At 41.8% G+C, this 15,324-nt stretch overlaps 1 protein-coding gene across 1 annotated transcript in view; it reads right to left on the bottom strand.

Annotated features, from left to right (window-relative positions):
• Window positions 1-15,324, bottom strand: part of LOC127440112 (tenascin-like) — a 59,967-nt gene that overhangs the window by 30,101 nt on the left and 14,542 nt on the right. Inside the window, exons 2-8 of the mRNA XM_051696510.1 lie at window positions 14,125-14,683; window positions 12,026-13,246; window positions 11,096-11,359; window positions 10,633-10,748; window positions 9,024-9,177; window positions 7,575-7,844; window positions 6,436-6,621 (exon numbers count right to left, since the gene is read on the bottom strand). Coding sequence (XP_051552470.1) covers window positions 6,436-6,621; window positions 7,575-7,844; window positions 9,024-9,177; window positions 10,633-10,748; window positions 11,096-11,359; window positions 12,026-13,246; window positions 14,125-14,596 — 2,683 coding nt within the window. The 5' untranslated portion in view covers window positions 14,597-14,683. The remainder of the gene's footprint in view (window positions 1-6,435; window positions 6,622-7,574; window positions 7,845-9,023; window positions 9,178-10,632; window positions 10,749-11,095; window positions 11,360-12,025; window positions 13,247-14,124; window positions 14,684-15,324) is intronic.

The raw sequence follows: 15,324 nt of genomic DNA, 5'->3' as shown, positions 1-15,324 counted from the left end.
GTGCGCAGAGGTCGCCAACTTTCTGCAGAGTCAATCGCTACAGACCTCCAAAATTCATGTGGCCTTCAGATTAGCTCAAGAACAGTGCGTAGTGAGCTTCATGGAATGGGTTTCCATGGCTGAGCAGCTGCATCCAAGCCATACATCACCAAGTGCAATGCAAAGCGTCGGATGCAGTGGTGTAAAGCACGCCGTCACTGGACTCTAGAGCAGTGGAGACGCGTTCTCTGGAGTGACGAATCACGCTTCTCCATCTGGCAATCTGATGGACGAGTCTGGGTTTGGCGGTTGCCAGGAGAATGGTACTTGTCTGACTGCATTGTGCCAACTGTGAAGTTTGGTGGAGGGGGGGATTATGGTGTGGGGTTGTTTTTCAGGAGCTGGGCTTGGCCCCTTAGTTCCAGTGAAAGGAACTCTGAATGCTTCAGCATACCAAGAGATTTTGGACAATTCCATGCTCCCAACTTTGTGGGAACAGTTTGGGGATGGCCCCTTCCTGTTCCAACATGATTGCGCACCAGTGCACAAAACAAGGTCCATAAAGATATGGATGAGCGAGTTTGGTGTGGAAGAACTTGACTGGCCTGCACAGAGTCCTGACCTCAACCCGATAGAGCACCTTTGGGATGAATTAGAGCGAAGACTGGGAGCCAGGCCTTCTCGTCCAACATCAGTGTCTGACCTCACAAATGCGCTTCTGGAAGAATGGTCAAAAATTCCCATAAACACACTCCTAAACCTTGTGGAAAGCCTTCCCAGAAGAGTTGAAACTGTTATAGCTGCAAAGGGTGGGCCGACGTCATATTAAACCCTATGGATTAAGAATGGGATGTCACTTAAGTTCATATGCGTCTAAAGGCAGATGAGCGAATACTTTTGGCAATATAGTGTATATATATATATATATACATACACTGTGTGCACAATTATTAATTAGGCAAGTGAGTATTCTGATCTTATCATTATTTCCATGAACATTTTCCAACTCCAAACAATATAAACTTGATTGCTTATTGGATTCAATCATTTTCAGGTGGTATGTATTTGTGCAGTGAGGGAGGGTGTGGCGAAAGTGACTAACACCTTATATCAAGGTGTTCATAATTATTAGGCAGCTTCATTACCTCAGGTAAAATGGGCCAAAAAAGAGATTTAACTGACACTGAAATGTCAAAAATTGTAAAATGCCTTTCAGATGGATGCAACACTCTTGAAATAGCTAAACTATTGAGGTGTGACCGCCGGACAATCAAAGTTTTTTTGCGAATAGTCAACTGGGGCAAAAAAACGCATGGAGAATAAAAGGCGCAAATTAACTGCAAGAGACTTGAGAAGAATTAAACGTGAAGATACCAGGAACCCATTATCCTCCAGTGCCACTATATTCCAGAACTGCAACCTACATGGAGTGTCCAGAAGTACAAAGTGTCAAGTGCTCAGAGACATGGCCAAGGTCAAGAAGGCTGAAACACGACCACCACTGAATATATTCACAAGTTGAAGCGTCAAGATTGGGCAAAGAAATACCTGAAGACAGATTTTTCGAAGGTTTTATGGACAGATGAAATGAGAGGGACCCTTGATGGACCAGTTGGATGGACCCATGGCTGGATCACTAATGGACACAGGGCACCACTTCGAGTCAGGCACCAGCAAGGTGAAGGAGGGGTACTGGGATGGGCTGCTATCATTATGGTTGAGGTAGCTGGACCTTTTCGAGTTGAAGATGGACTGAAACACAACTCCCAAACCTACTGCCAGTTTCTGGAAAGTACTTTCTTCAAACAATGGTACAGGAAGAATTCCTCAGCATTCAAGAAGGCCATGATCTTTATGCAGGACAATGCTCCATCACATGCATCCAAGTACTCCACTGCTTGGCTAGCCAGCAAGGGCCTCAAAGATGCCCAAATAATGACTTGGCCCCTTTCTCACCTGACTTAAATACTACTGAGAACTTGTGGGCCCTTCTCAAACGTGAGATTTACAGTGAGGGAAGACAATACACCTCTTTGAACAGCATTTGGGAGGCTGTGGTTGCTGCTTCAGCGAAAGTGAACATGAACAGATCAAGAAACTGACAGACTCCATGGATGGAAGGCCCATGGCAGTTATTGAAAAGAAGGGTGGTCACTGAATATTTTTGAAAGGACAAAAATTTTATTTAATTGTCATTTTGTGTTACTTATTTTTGCACTTACTCTAAAAATTGAGAATAAACAATTGAGTTGGGAGAAATTATTTTTGTAATTTAGTTGCCTAATAATTGTGCACGCTAATAGTTGCCTAATAATTGTGCACACTTATATATTCCCCTGAGAAAGACAAAACTAACTTTTCCTGAGGAATACAATTTGCCTAATAATTGTGCACGCAGTATATATATATATATATATATATATATATATATATATATATATATATATATATATATATATATATACACTTGTGCTCAAAAGTTTGCATACCCTGGCAGAAATTGTGAAATTTTGGCACTGATTTTGAAAATATGACTGGCCTTGTTACTTAAACACAAGGTGACACACACAGGTTTAAATGGCAATTAAAGGTTAATTTCCCACACCTGTGGCTTTTTAAATTGCAATTACTGTCTGTGTATAAACCGTTAACGAGTTTGTTAGCTCTCACATGGATGCACTGAGCAGGCTAGATACTGAGCCATGGGGAGCATAAAAGAACTGTCAAAAGCCTTGAAAATGCCAGTCAGTACTGTTCAATCACTTATTAAGAAGTGGAAAATTCGGGGATCTCTTGATACCAAGCCAAGGTCAGGTAGACCAAGAAAGATTTCAGCCACAACTGCCAGAAGAATTGTTCGGGATACAAAGAAAAACCCACAGGTAACCTCAGGAGAAATACAGGCTGCTCTGGAAAAAGATGGTGTGGTTGTTTCAAGGAGTACATTATGACGATACTTGAACAAAAATGAGCTGCATGGTCGAGTTGCCAGAAAGAAGCCTTTACTGCGCCAATGCCACAAAAAAGCCTGGTTACAATATGCCCAACAACACTTTGACATACCTCACAGCTTCTGGCACACTGTAATTTGGAGTGACGAGACCAAAATAGAGCTTTATGGTCACAACCATAAGCGCCATGTTTGGAGAGGGGTCAACAAGGCCTATAGTGAAAAGAATACCATCCCCACTGTGAAGCATGGTGGTGGCTCACGGATGTTTTGGGGGTGTGTGAGCTCTAAAGGCACGGGGAATCTTGTGAAAATTGATGGCAAGATGAATGCAGCATGTTATCAGAAAATTCCTGTCAGACAATTTGCATTGTTCTGCATGAAAGCTGCACATGGGACGCACTTGGACTTTCCAGCACGACAATGACCCTAAGCACAAGGCCAAGTTTACCCTCCAGTGGTTACAACAGAAAAAGCTGAAAGTTCTGGAGTGGCCATCACAGTCTCCTGACCTTAATGTCATCGAGCCACTCTGGGGAGATCTCAAATGTGCGGTTCATGCAAGATGACCAAAGACTATGCATGACCTGGAGGCATTTTGCCAAGACGAATGGGCAGCTATACCACCTGCAAGAATTTGGGGCCTCATAGACAACTATAACAAAAGACTGCACACTGTCATTGATGCTAAAGGAGGCAATACACAGTATTAAGAACTAAAGGGTATGCAGACTTTTGAACAGGGGTCATTTCAGTTTTTTCTTTGTTGCCATGTTTTGTTTTATGATTGTGCCATTCTGTTATAACCTACAGTTGAATATGAATCCCATAAGATATAAAAGAAATGTGTTTTGCCTGCTCACTCATGTTATCTTGATGTTTATACATATATATATAAACCTTTTACTTAGCCTATTTCTATTCAGGTGGCATGCCTACAAGTGGTTTCCAATTATTATTAATCGAAAATTTATTGGAAATCTGGTTACTGTTGTAACCTCGTTTCCCTGAGATGAAGGGAACTAGACATTGCTGAACGCTTTGGGGGAGTTCCCTTTCTACAACCTAATTGAAGCTTTTGTATCAAAACACCAATCTTATGATTGGTAATGGTGTTTGAGCCCCGCCGTTTTAGGCGCGCATTTTCCCTATATAAGCGGGCGCTCACACATCATTTCTTCAGAATTTTCTGACTGAGGACAAGAACGCATCACTTGACATGTCCGCTCCGCAGTTCAAACGGCCCGGGACATATGTCACGCGCAGAGAGAGGAGATGGCGTGTGCTCCACACAAGGAGGCATTGCGCCAGGCTCAACACTGTTAGCAATCGAGTGCCGCCCTGGAGATTTATGTATGCTACCATTGACATATTGTCTGAATGAATCAGAATGTGATGATTCACTATGTTGGAATGGAAGGCTTTCTCCACTAAGATGACGGCTAGCATTTCCAAGCAGTTGATGTGCCACGCTCATTTCACACCTGTCCAAGTGCCGAAAACCAGGCGTCCATCGCACAGTGTGCCCCAACCCATGTTGGATGCATCTGTGGTCACCACTTTTCATATGAAAACCTGACCCAGCATCACACCCTGCAGATAAAGGTTTGGAGCTGTCCATGCTAGAGCAGCCAGGCAGCGGCGAGTCATGGTGACGTGGATGTGCCCCTGACACCAGGTGTGACTCGGTACATGGTGTTTGAGCCGGCACTGAAGAGGTCTCATGTGTAAAAGATGCCGCCATAAAACCCAGCATTTTCTGAAAAGTCTTCAGTAGAAATGTTTTTCCCAGTTTGAACTGAGACAGACACTGATGAATGGTCTGGACACGCTCGCTCTTGAGGTGCACACGCATGCTCATGGATTCGAGTCGAATCCCCAAAAAGGAGATTTGTTGGCCGGGGGAAGTTTGCTTTTAGCCCAGTTGACATTGATACCCAGGTTGTTCAAATGATGAAGTATAATGTCCCTGTGGTCGCATAGCAGAGCCTCTGATCGGGTCAGTATTAGGCAATCATCGAGGTAATTTAGAATGTGCATGCCATTCATCTTCAAAGAGGCGAGCGCCGCATCGACACATTTTGTGAACGTGCGTGGTGCCAGAGACAATCCGATAGGAAGGACTTTGAATTGATATGTCATCCCTTCGAATGCAAATCTCAAGAACAGCCTGTGGCGCGGTATAATTCGGATATGAAAGTACGCGTCCTTTAGATCTATTGACGCAAACCAGTCCCGTGGTTGGATGTGTGATAAGATCTATTTCTGAGTTAACATCTTGAATGGACGTTTTGCCAGTGTGTGATTCAAACGTCTCAGATCTAGGATCGGCCGAAGCCCACCGTTTTTCTTCAGAAATGGTAGCAACTGTAAAACCCTTTGCGGCCGTGGCAGCTCAGAACAACCTCTATCGCATCTTTTGCAAGGAGATTGTGAATTTCTGCACGTAATACAGGCATATCTCGTGATGGAACCGTCGAGGACAAAACACTGTTGAAGCGAGGCAGTCTGTGTGCGAATTGGATCGAATACCCATATTCGATAATTTTTAGCACCCAATCTGACATGCCTGTGAGCGGCCGCCACGCATTCACATAACGGCATAGCGGGCACTTTATATTTGACACTAATTGTGATAGCACTATTCTTCCGATGCTGCAAGGGACACGCATCATTATCATCGTCAGACCCGCCGAATACAACAACACCGTGCTCATTCATAGGGGGCCAGAGGTTGTCACGTGCATACTGCACTGGCGAAGACACAGCCTGGGAAGATCGAGGGGCTCATGGGGCTTGCGCAAGGTTACAGCTCCTGCCTGGAAGCTGCGGGATGCAGGTAGATGTCTCGCTGAGTTAAGAACCCAATCCGGCTGCGAAGCAGAGAGACTTCTTCACCAGAACACTGGAGGGGGCAGGTGATCCTCGCTGCAGGCGCTGAGAGTCAGGTGAAGAACGTCCTGATGCATCTGCAGGGAATCCCATCCGCTGATGGGTGTCCGTCTACAACGAAGAGAGGGCTGATCCAGGTGCGTTGTCAAGATGAGATGATGTCGGTCTTGAAGGAATAAAATTCTGAAGAAATGGTGTGTGAGTGCCCGCTTATATAGGGCAAATACACGCCTAAAAGGACGGGGCTCAAACGCCATTACCAATCATAAGATTGGCATTATGATACAAAGGCTTCAACTAGGTCATGGAAAAGGAATTCCCCCAAAGCGTTCAGCAATGTCTTCCAACATTTCAAAGGAATTACTGTTGTAATTTCAGGAAAACACAGATGATTTGGACCTGTAGAAAGGGGTTTTTCAAGTAATAAAAAAATTGGTTTACTAAAAACTATCCCTAACTCTGCTGTTTATTGCAGCTGAGCCTAATATTATTCCACTTAGTTTTTACTTTTATTCCACACAGTTTTTAATCTCTGTACTTTGTTTGTAATTGATGTGGTTTGTAATCTCTGGAGAAGAGTAATAGTGTAATTCAAAATGGGCTCAGCCTCTCACCAGTGAGTTTAGCATGAGTGGTATCTTGTGGGCCACTGGGGAAGACCAGTTCTCTATGCTCCCCTCCAGAAAGTGGGCCGTATTTGATGCGGTAATTGAGGACGTTGGCTCTGCTGTTTTTCCACTCCAGGGTGATGCTCTCATCTGTCTGTTCCACTGCCTTGAGGTGCTTAGGGGCATCCAGGTCTGAAACATATCAACATGTGGATGAACAGCAATGCTTCCTGCAATAGAATGGTTATCCTCCAGGGCAAGATAAACAAAACTGTTTCAGTACAAATTTAAGTGCTGTAAAATTGTTGCTCAATCAACAACATTTGTGCATAATGATGATTACCCCAAAAAATTTATTACGACAAGAATGTTCCGGGTTCAATACAAGTTAAGCTCAATCGACAGCATTTGAGGCATAATGTTGATTACCACACAAATTAATTTCGACTTGTCCCTCCTTTTCTTTAAAAAAGCAAAAATTTAGGTAACAGTGAGGCACATACAATGGAAGTGAATGGGGCCAATTTTTGGAGGGTTTAAACCCAGAAATGTGAAGCTTATAATTTTATAAAAGCACTTGCATTAATTCTTCTGTTAAAACTTGTGTATTATTTGAGCTGTAAAGTTGTTTAAATCGAAATTTTTACAGTCATTTTAGAGTTTTAAGGGTTGTTGACATTACATTGTCATGGTAACGAAGTTGTAAAACTGGCTATAACTTTACACAGAAAAGGTTAGTAAGTGATTTTATCACACTAAAATCATGTTAACACACATGGCTGTGCTATCCAAACAGTATTTTAATGTTAAAAAAAATTGGCACTGTAACCCAGATTTTTCCTTTTTTTAAGAAAAGGAGGGATGAGTTTAAATTAATTTTTGTTGTAATCAACATTATGCTACAAATGCTGTCAGTTGAGCTTAACACAGAACCCGGAACATTCCTTTAATGGTGACTGAGGCTAACTTTCTGCCTCAAATCTCCTTTTGCGTTCCACAGAATTAAGTCATGAATTTGTAACAACATGAGGGTGGGTTAATGTCAGAAATGATTATTTTTGGGATAACTATTCATTTAAAGAGTTTTTAAATACATTTTTATAATACAAGTTATTGAAATGACTTTTAAAATGTGTTTCTCATACCTGTTGTGAAGGTCTCATAGATGGGAAAGCTGGTCATCTCTCCCCTGTGGGCCATGAGAGACACCTCATACTCAGTGTCAGGATACAGCTCAGCCAAATGATACTGGGTATCCATGGAGGAAACCTCAATTGAATTCCTGTCTGAGGAACCAGTGTTCGGGCCATAGGACACAGAGATCCTGTCCACCTGAGCTACAGGCTGAATCCAGGTGATAAGGGCTGTAGTGTCTGTCACATCACGTACATCAACTTGGCTGGGAGCATCAATCACTGCAGATGAGAGGAGAGGTGTGTGTCAGCTGATGAAACCAGATGGTAACCAGACATCAGCAGATAAGTCCCTTGTCTATGCTATTAAACACATGCATTCCTATCTAGACATGTCCCTACATATGCAAATAGTTCATGGCAGTTATTAGTAAATAAAACTAATTTTACCTGCACACTTGCTTCTCCAACACTGAAAGTAAAATAATCATATACAGAATTTCAATCTTTATTTTCATGGTGAAATAAGGTTTTTAGTAAGTTTATGAAATTAGCTTGTAGGCAGTGTACTCACACAGGTCACACACACTTATGTGAGAGGAAGATAAAACAGAGAATCTGCATGCAGCTTAGAGCAGATTTGTGCATGTGAGATGCTCCAATGCACAGTTATCTCACAGGAGGAGAGCTCATGTTGCTGAGTGGTGCCTCCCACACACACAGAGTGTTAGAGAGAACTCACTTTGAGCAATTAGTTCCCCCAATAATGCAAATCCTGTGTGGCTCAAGTCAAATAAATGGAGAGAGCACGGAGCATTAGATGCATGCTGGGAGATTTTTTTTTAGACATTTGTAAGACAGCTGTGTTCAAAATAAGCAACTCATGAAGGTAAACTATGTTTGTTAGCACTGAACAGAGTAATAAGAATACCTCATTCCAGTCCAACCTGTAGTGTATTCTAAAAGATGCTTGATGAAATTTGGGGATGTATTTGGGAAATGTCACAATGGTAATACAGTAGGTTTTTCAACATATGGTTGTATTTAAACTGCAAACCATTAGCCATTTTCAAGTATTAAATTTAAGCAATTTTTTATTTATTTTTTATTAAGTGCTTTGTTGTCTCAGAGGATGAAGAAGCTATGTAATGTTACTCCCTGTAGCTAAAACTCTGAAATGTGGAGTTTACCAGTGATAAAAAATAAATAAATCAACCACACCATTTAAATAAGCGAAAATGTTTTTATTTTTCTTATTTTTTAAGACCATAAATTGTATAAAGAGGGTAAATAGATGTGATTCATCCTATAAAAAGTATATTTTTTATTGCTTTATATTTTTGGTTTGTTGATCAGGTGCCCTATATTAAGACACAGAGCAGGTGATAAAGTCTTGAGCAAAAAACCCCCAGCTGTCTAGTCATTGGTGGTATGAGTTGATTAATGTCGACAGCTGCTTACTTGTGACAACGTTCCTGCTGGCTGGTTGTCCACGGGTGTTGTTCTTTACCACCTCCAGTTTAACCTCATACTCTTGGCCAGGTCCAAGACCAGACTGCTCAAAGGTGGTCTCAGGTGGGGTGAGAGAGTTCGAAATCTCTCCATCCTCTTCTTTCTGCCATTCAAAAACAGTAATATTTGATTAATTGATAAAATTGCAATTATACTTTTAATTAAAACTACAGATACTTAGTAATAGTCTTATATTTATATCTGAAAATAGATAGCTGGTAAAGGTTCCATTTGTTAATTTTTTGGTATCTGAATGTTATCATGTCTGTTCTGATACAAAATCTTTGGTCATATGATTACCTAACCTAAGAAACAACTTCAGTAAAACAAAGTAAAACTTCCATGAGTAATGATAAGGGCTTCTTGAGAGTAAACACTTTGAGCTTTTAGTTGATTCCATTTGGATGAGTGTTTCACTTCACAGTGAGTGTTATTTTGGCATTGACGCCCCCAAACTTGATGCATGAAAGCGACTGCCAAAATGTATTTTGAAAGAGGGGTGTTGGGGTGGTTTGCATGTTCTAATGGAGCTGTTTTATTTATTTATTTATTTATGTATTTATTAATTTTTTTGCTTAAGCTCTTGAGAAAGAAAATAAGAATTACTTTGACAAGGCTATTCAAATTTATTGACAAGTGGTACAGATGAAAAAAAAAAAAAAAAAAAAAAAAACATCTTTGGGGCATGCAGGCCAAGCCTTTTGTTGACGAAAAGCTTCTATATACATATATTGTGTTATAGTAGGCTTAAAATATTTGTTCACTATTTAAATAAAATACCTGCTTATAGCTTTTGTAGTATTTGCACCTAGCAGGAAATTCTGAAAAAAATACAGGTAACTTGAGACAATCATTAAAAAATAGAGAGTGCTTTCCAAAATGACAATGATTTAAACTCTTGATTTTTTTATCAAATCTTTTCTTGACCAAATTAATGAATAGAACTTTTATGTCTCTCCGAACTCACAGTTGAAAGTAGTCCATGATTTTAGTTCTTTAATCTTCTCATTCCGTCAAAATGACAGATAAAGATTATTTATAGTGCAGCAACAAATTTGGTGCTCCTGCACGAGACACTGTAAAAACATCGAGACGTGGCGTCCATAAGTTTACATAGGAAAGAATGAGAAAAAAAAAAAAAAAACACAATACATGTTTAGAGTGAACAGCCCCTAAGACAACTGACAACCTCACGTGGGCCACTGAAAATTTCAAACGGGCCGGATTTGGCCCACAGGCTGGCAGATCAATAGGCCTGACTTTCACAATACCAGTTCTGTGGCAGATGGTAACACATGCCATTGCCAGGAGCTCCTTAGAGGGTTTGGTCTGGCAAAACCACAGACTTCTTGACAGTAGCTTTTGTTTAGTGGCACAACTCAGCTATTTTCCACTGGACCCTCTTATAGCTTTTCATTTTAATAAAGTTCTTGCAAACAGAATGGTTCTTTATATTACATACTGTATTTTCTTTGAAAGAAAACATGAGAGATATGATGCAGTTTTGGTGCAGATCATAACCACTCTGCAGATGTGTAGATGATGCCAGTACACTCACTGTGTTTCTGAAGATAAGGTTCCAGCCATCAAATGGGATGTTCAAGGGGTCCCACTCAACTTCCACTGCAGTCTCTTTCACTGATCTGAATTTCAGGCCCTCGGGTTCAGGAAGATCTGATTGTAAAGAATAGAGAAGTTTAGCTTTAAAGGGATAGTTCACCCAAAGAATTCTGAAAATTCTGTCATCATTCACTCACCCTAAAGTTGTTTCAAACCTGTATGACTTTCTTTCTCTCATGGAACACAAAAAGATTTTCTGTCTAACATCTCCTTTTTGTGTTCAATGTAATAAAGAAAATTTTACAGGTTTGGAACAAAATGAGGGGGAGTAAATGATGACAGAATGAAAAATTTTGTGTTCCTTAAAGTAATAACGAAACATAATACTTGCATACTCATGGCAAATTTTGCCAAGTTACCTTTTGTATCCATCAACAACCATTAGGTGGTGGGTGACTTACGTGTGGCTATTCTGGCACTGACTGGAACACTCATCTTGTTGTTCAAGACAGCAAAGACACTGATTAGGTACTCAATGCCAGGCTCTAGCTCCCTAATGGTGGCAGTCTTTTTTTCACCAGACACTTTCATTTCCATCTCCAAACCACCAGGAGCCGTAGGAACATAAGTGATAAGATACTCTGTGACGAGCATCTCATTGACCCAGGTGAGGTCCACTGTTTCCGGGTCCACTTCAGTCACAGTCAGGTCTCTGGGTGGGGAGACTGGGGATTGAGACATGGCATTTCATTGAATTTATCTTAGTTCAGAACCTCTGTGTGTCAATGGGAACATGCAGAACTTAGAAAAAGAACATTTCATTAATATTTTGAAGCAAGAACAGCTCCATCTTAACCCAGCTAAGACCAGCTAGTTTCTTAACCTGGAATTTTGGTTGGTTTTAGAGAGGTTTGGAGGATTTTTCAGCTGATCAGGCTTTGAGACCTTCTAGCTGACCAGCTTGGCCAGGCTGGGAGATCATCTTAAATCAGCTTAGACCAGTTTCGTTTGCTGGTCTGAGCTGGTCTCTCAGCCTGGTCTATTGGCTGGTTTTAAAGGGGGTTTGGGCATGTTTCAGCTGGCCAGACTGTGAGACCATTAGGCTGACCAGCTTTTCCAGATTAGGAGACCATCTTAAACCAGCTAAGACAAGCTTTGGTTTGCTGGTCTTAGCTGGTCTCTCAGCCTGGTCTTTTGGCTGGTTTTAGAGGGCTTTGGGGAACTTTCAGCTGATCAGGTTTGAAACCAGCTTAGTCAAGCTGATAGACCATCTTAAACCATCTAAAACCAGTTTAAGACCCGAAAACCAGCTCAGGCTGGTTTAAGCTCTTTTTTTACAGCAGAATTATGTTTTGAAGCATTATATTCTATTCTGATATATGGTGACTTACTATCAGAGCAGTCCTCGCCAGTGAAGCCTAAATCACAGATGCACATTCCATTCAAACACTGGCCTTGGTCATTGCAGTTTCCTGGGCAGGTGAGAACAGAGCAGTCTACACCAGTGTAGCCCTCAAAGCAGACACACTTTCCATCTTCACAGTACCCATGGTCCAAACAGTTGTTTGGACATGTCTTTGTATCACAGTCCTCCCCGGCAAACCCGCTGTTACACAAACATTGGCCATTTACACAACGTCCTTGGTTATGGCAGTTGTTGGGGCAAGTCAGTTCACTACAGTCATGGCCTGTAAAGCCAGCATGGCAAACGCACTTTCCGTCCACACACTGTCCACGGCCATGGCAGTCATTGGGACAGGTCTTGATGCTGCAGTCTTCTCCAGCAAAGCCCACTTTGCAAATGCACTTTCCGTTGACACAACGACCATGATTGTGGCAGTTATTGTGGCAGGAAAGCTCAGAGCAGTCATCACCTTCATATCCAGCATCACAAATACACTCGCCATTGACACATTGGCCCCTGTCATTGCAGTTGTCGGGGCAAGAGAGAATGCTGCAGTCCTCACCCTCGAACCCAGGGTCGCAGATACACTTCCCATTGAAGCAGTGACCTCTCAGATTGCAATCATTGAGGCATGTTAGCTTAGAACAGTCTTCTCCACTGTAGCCAATATTGCACACACACTGTCCATTGATGCACCTTCCACGATGGTTGCAATTTTTGGGGCATGTAAGCTCCCCACAATCCTCCCCAGTAAAGCCCTCATCACAAAAGCAGGTTCCATTGACACATCGTCCACGGTCGTAGCAGTCATTGGGACAGATGAGCTCAGAGCAGTCCATCCCTGTCCAGGGCTCATCACATAAGCATTCATCGTCTACACAGCGGCCCCTGCCGAGGCAGTTGTTTGGGCAGTTGGTTAAGCTGCAGTCCTCACCGATGAAGCCCTCCTCACAGAGGCAAGCCCCATCAATGCACTCTCCATTCTCACCGCAATCTACTGGACACAGTTCAATTCCACAGTCCTCACCACCGAAACCCTCAAAGCAGATGCACTTGCCATCCTCACATCGGCCTTGATCCTGGCAAAAGTTTGGACACTCAGGCTCGGAGCAATTGGGTCCCTTCCAACCAGGTTCACACAAACAGCTGCAGGTTTCAGTGCTGTAGTTGCCACGGCCACTGCAGTAGGGTTTGGCTGTGACTTCACCTGAGAACAAATATTTTTGTCATTTATGGCTTATGCTTGGCCTAATCCTGACAAACATGCCCTGCTGAAAAAAACAATCATAGCTGGTGACCAGAATGTGTTGTGTTTTGAATGGTAGTTCACATAATGCTGGTGTTCCAACAAGGATTTTGACTAGCTTAAACACAAAAGTAGATGTTATGCACATTGTTAGCTTCAGTCACCATTCGCTTTTTTTTTAAATGAAATGCAATGAAATTGAATGATGGTTAAGGGGCCCTACACATGTCCTTGCACTAAAAAAGCTAGATGCAGCGCCATGAATAGAGCAGAACGCAGGTCTCAAAAAACACGTTTTTAAAGTTCTTTTTAACTTGACAGAACGTCTAAAAAAATAAGCCATTCCTGTGCAAGACATTGAAAAACAGCAAGATGCAGTGCAATGGTCAAAGACGTCCTTTTAGCATGTGTTTACAAAGGAAAACAACTGAAAAACAGCAGTAAATTGCTAAATTTTTATTTTTGGGTGAACTATTCCTTTAAGCAGCATGATTCTTGGTTAACCAGCAATACCAGAAAAAAAACATACTGGTCGACCAGCTTCACCAGCTGGTGAGCAACATAGTTATGCTGGTCCAACAGCTAGATAAGCACCAAACCAGCACTAACCTGCAAAAACCAGCCTAGACCAGCATGGGAATTGCATTGTTTGGTCTTTTCAGCTGGGCACTGCAGTCACAAAATACACTGTCATTCAGGTTTAGGATTACAAGCAGGAGTGATTTTGACAGGTTTGCTTTGAGATCCTGATAAAAGACTGATAACTAATGACTTGGATCATTTTTAAGGATGGATCAAACAGATCAAATAACCTACACCTGTGTTTTATTGGGCCTCACCTCTAACCTGTGCTCCACAGCAGCCTGCTCCACTGGTGCACTGCTCCCTTAGACTGGAGACCTCTGCCTCTAGCATTTCCAACCTGTTTAGAAGATCCTTCAGGTCAGGTAGGTGGTTATCACAACCACATGCTTGTTTGGGAATGTTAATCCTATGCGTAAATACAATCTGGTTCTCCCCATCCATGGTGTGTTCTATGTGCTGGTCGGATTGTTCAGGTTTTGGCTTCATTTCTGTTGTTCCAGGTGAATCCATGTCCACCGAGCACAGGGATCCAGAGGGGACATTGATGTTGTATACATGGTTGAAGACCACAGGTTGATCAGGGCTTGGGATGGTCAAATTCTCAGTGGTTGGGGAAAATAGCGATTCTCTTCTGTGTCTAATTACTCTTTTGACCAGGCCAGCACTAGAGAGTTGGACTAGAATGGCCACTGCCACACAGGCCAGGGGCAGGCCTCTCATCCCCATGATGATGTGCTCTCAACAGGACTCTGGTGTGTCAAATGCAGTGGTGAATATTCAGACGATTTTAAAATACTGGATGTAGGTTTAATCCTGTAAAGGAAAGAAAAGTGATTATAGTCTCTCTAATTGATAGGTGCACTCAATAGTAGTCAGTCTGTCAACCATGATTAATTTATTATATTGTGGGGGGGGGTCATGTGATCTCAACTTGTTGGCCCCTATGAGGCGATCCGTTGTATGTAAAATAAAACAACTTTTTTTAAGTACTTAAATAGGTTTACATGCACACCAATACCCTCTGTACCAAAAATCAGTTTATTGAAAACATCCACCAACACAATACTTCTGTTTACATGAGATTTGAAATCATTAGATTATTCTCTAATGATACTTGTGCACATTGGGCAAAAATCTATTTGTGCCCATTGATTTTTGCTTAAACCATTTATGACCTTACCCCAGGAAGTAACTGTGTTCACATAATCAGTGATGAGCATGATATGATTTCCCAAAGATTACATTCACTCATTATAGGTTTAGGGTTGGGGTTTGGGGATAGAGTTAATAAAAAATGCATTCCTCCTCAATGTATCACATAGTATCATTTACTAAAAAAACAATGTTTACTAAAAAACAATTGCATTACAACTCTCTTTGCCACCCCTTTGTGGACATTTCACCAGGGAAACTTAAGCTGACACATGCCCATACATTCAAGAACAATTCCCGCT

This window comes from Myxocyprinus asiaticus, chromosome 4 (assembly GCF_019703515.2).
Source record: "Myxocyprinus asiaticus isolate MX2 ecotype Aquarium Trade chromosome 4, UBuf_Myxa_2, whole genome shotgun sequence".
Classification (NCBI taxonomy): Eukaryota; Metazoa; Chordata; class Actinopteri; order Cypriniformes; family Catostomidae; genus Myxocyprinus; species Myxocyprinus asiaticus.
Note: the sequence above shows the minus strand (reverse complement) of the source record. Positions and strands in the feature narration are given on the sequence as shown.